Genomic DNA, 13,602 nt, shown 5'->3' with positions numbered 1-13,602 from the left:
CATTCTAATTTGTTATAGTAACCCTCCCAACCCTGTGTACACTGGACGGAAAACATGGAGCAATCAACAGTGTACACATGGAGGGAATACTTACAGTACATCAATACATGAAACACTCCCACAGAGCTACAAAAAGGAAGTGAGCATGCTGAGGGCTCTCCAAAGAGACCCTCAGCACAGTAAGGACTATGAGCTAGTATGTGCACTCAGGATAATATTGATACAATCTTCCATAATGGTTAGAAAGCATTATGAAACAGGAAGGATATGTAAACCGCTCAATCAGTTTGATGCATGAAAATATGTTTGTGCATGCAGTGAAGTTTGATGGATGTTATGTATACCGCCTAACCTACTCATACATTAACAAATTGTAAAGCATTTAAAGTATTTAAATAGCCAGGCACCACAACATTTACAAATCATAGCATAACTGTATACTAGTCAACATTAATACATGTGCATTTATGGCTATTATAAAGACTATAGTTTAAAAGAGACTAAAGTCAGAACCATTGCTTTTAAATCATTAGCACTCTAAACCCCTTCAGTGCAAGAGCACTCCTTCTAAACAGAATACAATCAAACGAGACAAAAAAACACATGTTCTGTTCAGGTTTTTAAAATGAGCATGTTGTTCTTAAAGCTCACCTATTATGCTATATTAGAACAATATATTATAGGGCCATACCCAAGCGGCAAACTCTGGGGAACAACCGGGACGCCAATACGGAAGTGCCACACACTGCAGTTCATACATGGGCCGCTAGGGACTGGCTGCAGAAAGGAGCCATTTCCATAGACCCCATGTTAAAATGCCCAACTTTACAGCAGAAAAAAACATGGTTCTACCCATGGATGGAATAAATATTATAATCGATATAGTTAGATTCCACCTTCATGATTATGAATCTGTGAGTGAATTGTTTTCTAACACGACCCTTTTATTTATATTAGGTCTTAAAGTTGTTGCATAAATTAGGGCGTGGTCACGTTGATGGACACGTACATGCCTCATTGTCAGCTAACAGCAACTTGTCCACTCTGCTAGGCTACAACCATAGAGGCTACAACGTTAGATAGTCATAGTACTGTACTTGACCCTTTAGCTTTAGCCGTGTTCGTGGTGATTGTGCCTTTTAGGGAATATTGTTACAAATACCAGACAATTAAAATGTCGTGCTGTGCGCTTGAATGTACTAACAGAACTTCCAAGAAGTCTAAAATGATAATATTATGCATATTAACCCCGTTTGCAGGTGTTTGTGTGCTTGGTAGCTTAGCTTGTTACTTATTAGCCAGCTAAGGACGTAACCCTTTATGCATACATATACATTTTAGTTTATGGTTCAGCCTTGGGTAAGACTTTTATAGTCTATGGCTATGACGCCCATAATGCTAAATGGGAGCAAATGTTAATAGGGGACCCAATTATCCCAGTGGTGGCCGCCGGAGCTAACGGAGCCGCAGTGGGCTAGCTCCAGCCGGCGTCCCGGAGCTAGCCCACTGCGGCTCCGTTAGGTCCGGGCGGTGGAGTCCGTCTTTATAACAGGAGATCAAGGAATGCAGCGAAACGCAGACTTGGTTCGCCTGCTGCTGTAGTATTAGCTAAATAAATGATGTTGAACAAGGCTTATTAAGCTGAACATCGCCACAATTGTTCTGCTATGTATCGGTACCTATTTTCTTAACGTGTGAATGACAAGCATTAAGAACAACAAAATATAGCTAATTCTCTTGCAGATTGTCTCATTTGATTATGAATGTAACGTTTATATAGGGGAACTACACTGTTAGCAGTAACTTGGTATGCATGTATTTCATGTTAGCTTAGCTTCTTAGCTTGAGCTAGCTCTGTTTACTTCCAGTTCGGAGGCAGCAGGTCCCGCCTCGGCTCCGCCTCTTTGCCCTTATTTGGAGCAGGCGGGATTAGACTCTGACGTTGCTGTCAAGCCGTTAGTGGCCGACTCCGCCTACTAAGGGCTTCTCGGCAACTCTGCAGAATCCTATGGGTGACGTCACGGACACTACGTCCATTTATATATACAGTCTATGGCCATACCTAAACAAAACATGTCTCTGAAGTGTTCTGCTCAAAGTACCAAACAGACCACCCATTGGAGCATGCCTCCTCATACCCCTCTGTTTGCATCATAGGGGACCTTTAAAGAGCCTGTGACACCATCCCAACATCTGTTGTGCAATGAAATATTGGGCTACTAGTAATCTCGAACCGTCAGTTTAAAAAAGAAAAAGCGATACCATTCCGTTAAATATCAATAATTTCGAACATCGCGGGGAAATTCCTTGACTCATTTTGAAGTTTTGGGGGAAGCCGGAAGTGACGTCAATGCGGGAACGCTTCGAGAGCCAAACACGGACAAAGTGTGTTGTCATGCGTAGAAATGGTGAATTACTGAGATTAGGCACGTTAATAACGTTTTAATGAAGTTGACTACAGTATATTCATATTTGTCAGTGCTTTCATGTCAATTCGGCGACATAAACATAAATGATCGTGGTGAAGATGATGATTACATTAGGATTAAAAATCGGGAGTGAGAGCTGCTGAATTTCCTCCCGTCGGATGTGATATAAAAACAAATCGATTATTTTTTTTTGTGGTTGTAAACTCAAGTGGATGAAACTACATTTATTAGTGCTTTCATGTCAATTCGGCGAACATATGATACATTAAATGATCGTTTGTTTGAGCCGGTCTGCATTTCCTGATGAGAAAACAAACCGATGCTTTTTGTAGTTGTAGTACACCAACGTGGATTAAACGTGTGGTTTTTTTACCACAATGTTGGGGAAATTAATGGATAAAATGCACGGATTATTATTATTATTCCCACTCCGATCGGGAAGTGGGCCGGTCGGATAAGTAACTAGCACATCCCCCATAGGCGGCGCGTGAGGCTCAGGTTTGAGAAGGCTAAATAACTTCTTTTACCTGACACTGCCCGCCTCCGGCGTCTATAGAAAAGAGATCAACTCAGTGTGCGGAGTTTAAATCTCTCAAGTCATATTACAGGATAAAGGAAATACAGTTTAAACTGCCATGCAGAGAAGACGCCGACGTGTCGCACTTATCATTCATATTACATCATCAATCAGATCATCGATCATATAATATCATAATATATCATTTTTCCTTATCTGAGTCAGCTTCTCCAGCCTCATCTGGCCGTGCAACACTCACAGTGTCACAGACTGGATGCAGAAGTATTATTTAACACATTATGTTGACGAAACACTCGAGACAAATGTAATTAAAGTCAGATCCACTCGTGTCTTAGACGTGAACGCGCTCTCAGCTGGAGAGAGAAACCCTGGCTTGATTTACCGAGTTGATAACCAGCGTCGTAGGACCGCTTAGCGAGATCTCGTTTGTTAGTTTGTTGTTAGTTTGTTTGTTACTCAAACATATCCAGGGTCTGTTGAACTGGCTTCGTAGTACAGGGCACAGGTGGCTAGCAGCGCTAATGTCAAAGACACAGACATTATACATTATATTTGTATTTTACATCCCCCGCTCCCCCCGTTGACAATTTACTAGCGGTACCGAAGTGGGCCGGTCGAGAGTCCCGGGATGATTTTTAGTCCCAGTCCCACTGGCTACATGACCATATGATCGCCCATATTGACGCACCTCATTCCTAAACTTCTAACAGATACAACATAAACCGATCCTTCAGCCTCATATGAGCTCTCAGACACGTTCAACATTAACCTGTCATCGCTGTCTGAGCTTGCTGCTGTGTGCGCCGTCGTGCGTTTACATCTGACTGTATATATATAAAGGTTTACATGCAGATGCTGGGATCCTGGACGGTGCAGCTGGAGCGCTGTGCCCGCAATGACGTCACCCATCATTTGGCGGGACTTGAAGAATCCGAGAAGATCCAGAAAATTGTCAACATTGAAGGCAGATTAATGGTTATCAAAGTACAAATATCCAAAATCAGTTCAGTAACGGTTTTCAAGGGGACAATATGTACTCAAATTGATGGGTTTGGATGATGGGGGAAAACCGTGTCACAGGCTCTTTAAGGTAGGTCTTAGCTGACATTCAGAAAGACTTCCTCTCAAGGGGCTGTACAATACAGAGGAAGTCACATTCATTCATGAAGTTGCCTCTCACCATGCCTTTTTAATATCTATATGAATGATCAGATGATTTAAGTGTCTGTAAAACAGGGTGTGTGATTGGTCATGTGATTATAAACCATCTTATGTATGCCGATGATCTGGCAATTGTTTCTCCAAGCAGTGCTGGATTTCAACAGTTGCTAAATGTTTGTTCTGATTACGGAGTCAAATTTGACGTTAAATACAATGCTAAGAAGAGCGCTGTAATGATCTGCAGAGCAACAGGTGATAAGAACCTTTGTTTCCAACATTCTAGTCAGGACAGGTGCTGTCTGTTTGCTGTAACACTAAGTATCTGCTGTCTGTTTGCTGTAACACTAAGTATCTGCTGTCTGTTTGCTGTAACACTAAGTATCTGCTGTCTGTTTGCTGTAACACTAAGTATCTGCTGTCTGTTTGCTGTAACACTAAGTACTGTACCTGCTGTCTGTTTGCTGTAACACTAAGTATCTGCTGTCTGTTTGCTGTAACACTGAGTATCTGCTGTCTGTTTGCTGTAACACTAAGTATCTGCTGTCTGTTTGCTGTAACACTAAGTATCTGCTGTCTGTTTGCTGTAACACTAAGTATCTGCTGTCTGTTTGCTGTAACACTAAGTACTGTACCTGCTGTCTGTTTGCTGTAACACTAAGTACTGTACCTGCTGTCTGTTTGCTGTAACACTAAGTATCTGCTGTCTGTTTGCTGTAACACTAAGTACTGTACCTGCTGTCTGTTTGCTGTAACACTAAGTATCTGCTGTCTGTTTGCTGTAACACTAAGTACTGTACCTGCTGTCTGTTTGCTGTAACACTAAGTATCTGCTGTCTGTTTGCTGTAACACTAAGTACTGTACCTGCTGTCTGTTTGCTGTAACACTAAGTATCTGCTGTCTGTTTGCTGTAACACTAAGTACCTGCTGTATGTTTGCTGTAACACTAAGTACTGTACCTGCTGTCTGTTTGCTGTAACACTACGTATCTGCTGTCTGTTTGCTGTAACACTAAGTATCTGGGACACATCATCACAGATGAAATGGCTGATGATAATGACATGTATAGACAGCGGCGTGTCTTATACACTCGCGAACATATGATAGGCCTACATTAAATGATTGTGAGGATGATGATTGAAAATCGTTTGTTTGAGTCTGGATGCATTTCCTGATCTAAAAACATAGCGATGGTTTTGTACTTACGCCAACGTGAATTAAACATTATTTTGTTAAATAAAAACATGGTGATGTTTAATAAATGATTACATGTCTCTTATTTAGCATAGAATATGATCCTATCCGTGACATATGGATCTTAACAAATATCCGCTATATCAGATACCTGTAGATCAGCTGTTTATTTCACATGAGTTCCAGTGTGGCAGCTTTTCACGGCTCCCCCTGGTGGATCCATGATCCATTGCAGCTGGTTTCATTATAATTAAATGTATTTATCAAGGGGGCGTTTCAAGTCCTGCGGGGGGTTTTCCTTTTCAGCAGGGGCCCACCCCGTGCCGATCACGGACCCGCACGGGTAGGCATCTGAAACGAAGCGCTACATCTGTATACACAAGCCAACATGTTGGCTAGAAAATTCTCTTGGTGTTCAGATAAGGTTAAGGTGAACCTCTTTAGAGCTTATTGCACTCCTCTCTATACTGCCCCCTTGTGGCTCAAGTATAAGAAGGCGAGCCTCCGGAAGCTCCAGATTGCATATAATGATTGTTTGCGTATACTGCTTAGAAAACCAAGGTGGTGCAGTGCAAGTGACATGTTCTGTCATGCACGAGTCAACACGTTCCATGCTCTCTTGAGAAATCTAATGTACAAATTCATCTGTCGATTGAATGTTTCTCATAACTCTGTCATTATGCTGCTTTCAAATCCGTGTCTCAGTGCTGTACGATACCAGTCACCTCTGTGGAAACATTGGTATGGCTGCCTTTTTTTTAGTTTGTATTTGAGTGTTGTATGTTTTGTAATAATGGACCAAGAGTCTCTTTAAATAAAGATGATGATGATGATGATGATGATGATGATGCTGATGATGCTGATGATGATGATGATGATGATGATGATGATGATGATGATGATGATGATGATGATGATGATGATGATGATGATGATGATTAAAGCAAAACTATTCAGGGTAAACCAAAGTTTTTTTTGTATCGTTATATAAGTCAGAAAAGGAGATGTTCAACACATCAGAAGTCTACACAACAACTGACACATCTAGAAAGTGAGAAGTGTGGGGGAAACTGCTGTGGAAATGGAGAGTCAGGACTCAGAGAGACACGAGGAGAGCTGGAGCTTTGAAGGCAAACACTGACGGTTTATTTGGAGCTTCGGCTGGAGAATTGACGAGACAGGTGGTGCGTCACGAGTTGACACGGCGGTTGCCAAACCAATTCTGAAGAACTCTTCTGCAGCTCGAGGTTTTAACTAGTTCGGAGTGTAATAATCAACATTCTTCATCAGCGAGACTAAACATTATGGACCCTGAATCTAACTAGAGCTCTCGTCCATAGAAAAGATGGCGGCTTGTGCTCGGTCACAGACTGGCAACAACAATGCGCCCAAGCTGCCCCTCCTTAAGAGAGATAGCAGCAATACCCAAGGCCGTGGGAAAGGAGACAGTGAGAGGAGGAAATGATGAACTGGGTCAAAGGTTGAATACCAAAGCAAATGATTCCCTAACAAGAAACAGAACAGCAGCAGCTGTACAGTGTTGGCTGTGGGCCAGCAGCCATGTTGTGCTACCCACTGTCACTGGCCTGTAGCCCCCTGACAGCCCACTGTCACTGGCCTGTAGCCCCCTGACAGCCCACTGTCCCTGACAGCCCACTGTCACTGGCCTGTAGCCCCCTGTCCCTGGCCTGTATTCCCCTGACAGCCCACTGTCCCTGGCCTGTAGCCCCCTGACAGCCCCCTGTCCCTGACAGCCCACTGTCACTGGCCTGTAGCCCCCTGTCCCTGGCCTGTATTCCCCTGACAGCCCACTGTCCCTGGCCTGTAGCCCCCTGACAGCCCACTGTCCCTGACAGCCCACTGTCACTGGCCTGTAGCCCCCTGTCCCTGGCCTGTATTCCCCTGACAGCCCACTGTCCCTGGCCTGTAGCCCCCTGACAGCCCCCTGTCCCTGACAGCCCACTGTCACTGGCCTGTAGCCCCCTGACAGCCCACTGGCCTGTAGCCCCCTGACAGCCCCCTGTCCCTGACAGCCCACTGTCACTGGCCTGTAGCCCCCTGACAGCCCACTGGCCTGTAGCCCCCTGATAGCCCACTGCCACTGGCCTGTAGCCCCCTGACAGCCCACTGGCCTGTAGCCCCCTGATAGCTCACTGTCACTGGCCTGTAGCCCCCTGACAGCCCATTGTCACTGGCCTGTAGACCCCTGTCCCTGGCCTGTAGCCCCCTGACAGCCCACTGTCCCGAGCCTGTAGCCCCCTGACAGCCCACTGTCACTGGCCTGTAGCCCCCTGACAGCCCACTGTCACTGGCCTGTAGCCCCCTGACAGCCCCGTGTCCCTGGCCTGTAGCCCCCTGACAGCGACTCACCCCCACAGTGGATGGAGGCCGGGGGGCAGGACGGGCTGTATCCTGATGCAACAGTTACGTACTGACAAAATGAGACACAACAAACAACACGGTTGTGGTCCTTTGCTGCCTGAATACTAAGAGCTTCTCAGAAGAAGGTCACTGGATTAGATTAGATGTACGTACGTGTACGTGTACGTGTACGTGTACGTGTACGTGTACGTGTACGTGTACAATGAAATGCAATTTGCATCCAACTAGAAAGTGCAAAGAGTAGGGAAGTGCCTGAGGTTTCAATACATTCACATAGCAGTAGAATGTTGTAGTAATGGACATAATGGTGCAGAGTAGAAGCATATACAGTACATATATGGGGCGGGCTTTGGGCATATACACTTAAAAAGAGATGTAATAAATGGCAGTGATGGAAAAAGTTTTCAAATGCTTTACTTGAGTAAAAGTTCCAATACATTATTTTCAAAATACTTCATAACAAGTAAAAGTCCTGCATTGAGAATCTTACTAAAGTAAAAGTACAAAAGTCTTATCAGCTAAATATACTTCAAGTATAAAAAGTCATAGTACTCACTGTGCAGAATGTGTGTATATAATTATATTTATATATGTGACATTTCTACATAATATTGTTGCATCAATTAGAATGTTCCTGTTGTAGACAAACAAAGTTCTGATTTACTTTTTGCAAAGTATTTAAATAATTTGACTCTATATAATAATTGTGACTTAAAGGTCCCCTATTATGCAAAATGCACTTTTTGATGTCTTTTATACATAAATATGCGTCCCCGGTGTGTCAGGAGACTCACAGTGTCAGAAAATACAACCCTCTCTCTTTTCCTGATCCAGATTTGCTGCAATGACGACATTACTCAAATGTGGGTTGGCGCCCACAGCCCTATCAGAAACTTCGCTATCGGAAACAATGCGCAACGTGTTTTGGACGTAATAGGGTCTGTGTTTACATTAGCAAGCCTCGCTAACACTCAGAGCTAACGCTGTACTGGAGAGAGTATGTGTAAAAAAGCAGGAAATAAAAGGTACTCGCAAGAGAAAAAGCTTTTGAGCTCCATACTGTTACAGAAATAATGACAACGTAAATGAGTCGCAGGAAGTGAAAGCCCCCTGAGTGTGAGGTGTCGTGGGTTGGAGCCCCCTGATGTTTAAAGGGGGGTGTGGTGCAGGGCTCGTTCTGAGTGTGACAGTTCTGGAGGTTATGGTTTGCGGAAAAAGCTGAACACAAACATCATGCGTTGGAAATGCAGGAGGCAGACCACAGCAGATCCTCTGGCAGTGAACCTGACTTCATGATTTAGGGCCCCCACACACAGCTGGGGCTCTGACTGCTGTGGTTGAGAGGCGACACATGCTGCCTGGTGGAGGTCAGAGAACCAGAAGAGGGCGGGGCGAACCAGAGAAACAGCAGGGGAGCCAGGGAAAGCACCGGGGAACAACAGGAAGGACCAGGATGCTGGATGCCAAACTCTTTCAATGAGGGCCAGATAAAGAAAAACATACGAAGGGCTGGGCCCCTCACTAGAGGTGAGGTATATTGCCTCACATGTTAGATTATAAGTTAGACATCCTCGTGGATTCATCTTCTCATTACAGACACATGCATTTCCTAACATTCGGTCTCTATGCTGTCAAATGTATTATCTCTTGGATTTACACACGGCATCTATTGCACGTCTGTCCGTCCTGGGAGAGGGATCCCTCCTCTGCTGCTCTCCCTGAGGTTTCTCCCATGTTCCCTTTAAACTGTGGGTTTTCTCCGGAAGTTGTTCCTTGTACGATGTGAGGGTCTGAGGACAGAGGGTCTAAGGATAGAGGGTCTAAGGACAGAGGGTCTAAGGATAGAGGGTCTAAGGACAGAGGGTCTAAGGACAGAGGGTCTAAGGATAGAGGGTCTAAGGACAGAGGGTCTAAGGATAGAGGGTCTAAGGACAGAGGGTCTAAGGACAGAGGGTCTAAGGATAGAGGGTCTAAGGACAGAGGGTCTAAGGACAGAGGGTCTAAGGATAGAGGGTCTAAGGACAGAGGGTCTAAGGATAGAGGGTCTGAGGACAGAGGGTCTAAGGACAGAGGGTGTCGTTTTTCTCATACTGATATTCTGAACAATCTGTGCTGTTGTATTTGCTGTAAAGTGTCTCTACTGTAGGCTATTTTTATTATATGTACAGCACTTTGGCTCCACCAAAGATCGTTTATAAATGTGCTATATAAATAAAACTTGATTTGATTTGTTAGCAAAATCAATCAAATGTAGCTAAATTATTCTTGATACTTGAATATGCTTTAATTAAAAACAGCCTCCATCACAGCTCTCGAGAGGGTTTACTTTATTATTTTACAGAAAGTGTTGCAGCTCATTCCTTAAAACAGAAGCCTCAGATTGCTTATAATAAGGGGGAAATATGTTCCTAGGCCCATAACTTTGACCCAGTTTATCAGTTTGTACTGACCTCACTGAGCTCAGGCACCTGTGCTCTCAGTGTTTCCTGCCTGTTGGCGTCAGCTGATAGAGGTGTTATTGTGCTTTGCTGTGGTATCTTGTTATGCAGAAAGTTGATTATTCTCTCAGAACCAGCTAAATACACGGGTCTGGGCCAGAGTCCTGCACAGTGGCGGATTCAGGATTGTAGGAGATCCGGGGCTTAGCCCAGGAGTTGTTGGGGGGGGGGGGGTGAATCGGACACTCTGAGTGGGTGCAGTTACGGCCCGTCCACACAGCGGCGTGAGTTGTCGCTTCCCACAATGCAGTTCGGCGAAAAGTGACATCACCCCATTCAAAGTGAATGGTGAAGCGTCAACGCACGCCGCTGTGTGGACGGGCCGTCACAGCCAATCGGACTCTGATTCAGAGGGTTGCCTGTCAGTTCCGTTGCTATGGTTCCGTTGTTATGTGTACTGAAACGAGAACCGGTATAATTCCACGCGCGAAAACAAAATAAAAATTGGAATACATTATTTTAGTGTCTTAAAAGTAGATTGAGGTATGAAGGGTTAACGTTACATCTTAGGATAATTTTTAGTCATGTTCTGTATACATACTAACATAAGGGTATTGACTTAGTGTAGTTACTCCATGTTTACTAGCTATAACATAAACGTTACATCACTCTTTTTCACTTCTTAGTCAGCCAGAGCGCAGATATCACCATTAGATTAACAAACCTGAAACATCATCCATTTCTTCACTGCTGGTGATGACATTGTTGTCAGCTGCTGATACTGCTGCTGCTGCTGCAGCTTGTGGCGCCTGCTTCATGACAATAACTTTCTAATATCCATAACTTTATAGCTTAAAACTCGTCAGGCACTAGGAAGGATCACTTCTTCTTCAGGGCAGGGAAGGCTACGCAGTACGCAGGCTACTGTCCCGCAGCGGCTGCCTCTCAGGTGGACTCCGGTACTGCACATTACTCCCGTGACGTTTTCAACAAAACATTTTTTTTTTTTTTAAGTGAAACATCCGGGGCTTTTCAGAAAACATCCTGGGCTTGAGCCCAAGTAGTCACCCCCTAGCGCCACGACTCGACCGACGGGTGACCTTCACAAAAAGTGATTCGCGGGTGGTATTTTTTCAAACGCTTTTTTCTGGGTAAAATAAAGATGATGCGGGTCGGGTCGCGGGTATTGCATAATAAATATATTAAAATAATAATAATTTAGTTTAATGTTTAAATCCTCAGACCTCTCCCCCGCGGGACCGCACATAATCATAACCTCTGCAGCGCATCAGTCTGCTGCTGGGCGCGCTGCATTCGAAATGGCTGAGGTGAAGCTCTCTAGCGGAGAATACAGCATTTTCAATAACACTTCCTCAAGAGCGAAACCCAGCGTCTGGAGGCTTTTGGTTCCTAGATGGAGAAAATAACCAACATCCCACGCTTTTTGAGACAAATACGCAACTGCATGTGTTAATAATTGCACGTTTTCACTGCTCATACGGGTTCGGGTCGGGTTGCGGATCTTGTGCCGACGGGTCGGGTCGCGGAACTAATTGGCAATATGTGCGGCTAGCGGGGCGGGGGCGGGTCTTGAAAATTAGAGCTGTGCAGGACTCTGGTCTGGGGTAGAGATCTTCAGAATTGGTTTGGCATCCGCTGTGTCAACTCGTGGCACAGCACGTCGTGTGAATTCTCCGGCCGAAGCTCCAAATAAACCGTCAGTGTTTGCCATCAAAGTTCCTGCTCTCCCCGTGTCTCTCTGAGTTTCGTCTCCATTGCTTCACAAGTTTCCATCACAATAAGGGGAAATAGGAAGGGTGTATTTCAAGCTGGTTATGCAATTAAGTTATTGCCAAACAGAACGTCTTTGCCTCCACATGCTTTCTGCCTCTGCTGGACTACAGATCAGCTGTTAGCATTAAAGTGAGCAAGCAGACCACCAGGGGAGCAGTGTGGATGACAACACCTAGCAAAGAGCGGGGCTTGTGTTTGTAGAGCGCAGCAGCAAAACATAATCTGTGTTTTCAAGGCTCTCTCGCAGCTTGATTGAGTGTGTAACAGGGCTTAGGCTGCCAGAATGAACCACAGTGTGCAGGGCCCACAGAGGGAGTGGAGCACAGAGCCAGTGTTCCTCTGCAAACCATAAACCCTTCTGCTGCACACCTACAATTATAAAATAAAGTGCTGAGTGTTCATTGTGCACTGGTGAGAAATGGTGAGCGTACAGACTCCAAGGATCTCACGCCTTGCCAACTAAGATTTGACTCGTGAAGCTAATTTAGCTATTTTAATAATAGCTTCTTGGAGCTTTAAACTAGCTAACTTCAAAGTTAAAATCCACTATATGTATAAGCTAGTAAGTAATAAAGAAAACATTGTGAAACTCCTATTGCCAAAGTCAAGAAGGCACTTATGTGAACTGTGTGTGGAGTTAACACACTATTGTCCTAAAACAACAGTACACAACTTAACAGAGGCAAAAAGACACAAAAGAGCAATGTTCAATTAAATAAACTTGCATTTGATATTTTAGTTTTCCTTTCTTTTTTTAATCTAATATATTTTCACTGTGACCTTACATGCAACCGTTTTTGGATTTTGAGTTGCCAAATATGACATTGCTGATAGCATAGTGTTCAGAATGAATGTTTGAGTGATGAATGAACAAGCCTTTTTGAAGGATGCATATACTTTTAACAGACAAAAGAAGAAATATAAACAGAAATGACCTAATGTGCAGACTTGGCTGCTGGAAGATATGCGAGTGTTGCATATAGTGCCATGATGACGGCGTGACTGAAGCGATGACTGACACATGTTCTGAGGGAGCTGTGAGGAATGTGGTGAGCTGAGGGAACATCAGAAAGTACCGGCTTGGACTGAGCAGGCTTCAGGTCATACATCCTGAGGGGGTGTTATGGTCAGCAGTCTTACCCCAGGATGTGTTCACAGATCAGCCTGCAGTAGTCACTGTGGGAGCTGGTGATGAGGAGGAGGACCTTCCCGGCGCTCTTCATGCTGCGCAGCCAGGTCTTGACGGAGTCCGAGCAGGGCTGCAGGTACCGGCCCGGGTCCCTCTTCATACTGGGGAAGTACGTCCCAGCATCCTCTGCACAGAGACACACAGTCACACACCACCCTTGATCTGAAGCACACAACATGGACCGTCTGCGTAACATGTATATAATGAATCATATGCTATGGTGTTCGGAGTCACCATCAACCCAGTAGAACTATGGGATATCTTGGACCACTGTGTGACAACGGTCTGCACCACTATCATCAAATCACCAAATGAGAGAATATTCTTGTCAATTAAAATGTCTACAAACACAAGATCTATTTTTATCCCACTTTTTGAGTTTCTAAAAAAATTATTATGGTAATTTCATTCCAGCTTTTACAACTACAAATGTAATATCAATGCATCCATCTAAAACGGACAGATCTGCAGTAAAGGAT

At 44.4% G+C, this 13,602-nt stretch overlaps 1 protein-coding gene across 2 annotated transcripts in view; it reads right to left on the bottom strand.

The window, feature by feature from the left end:
* nt5dc1 (5'-nucleotidase domain containing 1) overlaps positions 1-13,602 on the bottom strand; it is a 104,907-nt gene that overhangs the window by 34,149 nt on the left and 57,156 nt on the right. For both annotated transcript variants that reach the window (XM_034076320.2, XM_034076321.2), the window contains exon 7: positions 13,075-13,249. In XM_034076320.2, the coding sequence (XP_033932211.1) occupies positions 13,075-13,249 (175 nt within the window). The remainder of the gene's footprint in view (positions 1-13,074; positions 13,250-13,602) is intronic.

This window comes from Pseudochaenichthys georgianus, chromosome 24 (genome assembly GCF_902827115.2).
Source record: "Pseudochaenichthys georgianus chromosome 24, fPseGeo1.2, whole genome shotgun sequence".
NCBI lineage: Eukaryota > Metazoa > Chordata > Actinopteri > Perciformes > Channichthyidae > Pseudochaenichthys > Pseudochaenichthys georgianus.
Note: the sequence above shows the minus strand (reverse complement) of the source record. Positions and strands in the feature narration are given on the sequence as shown.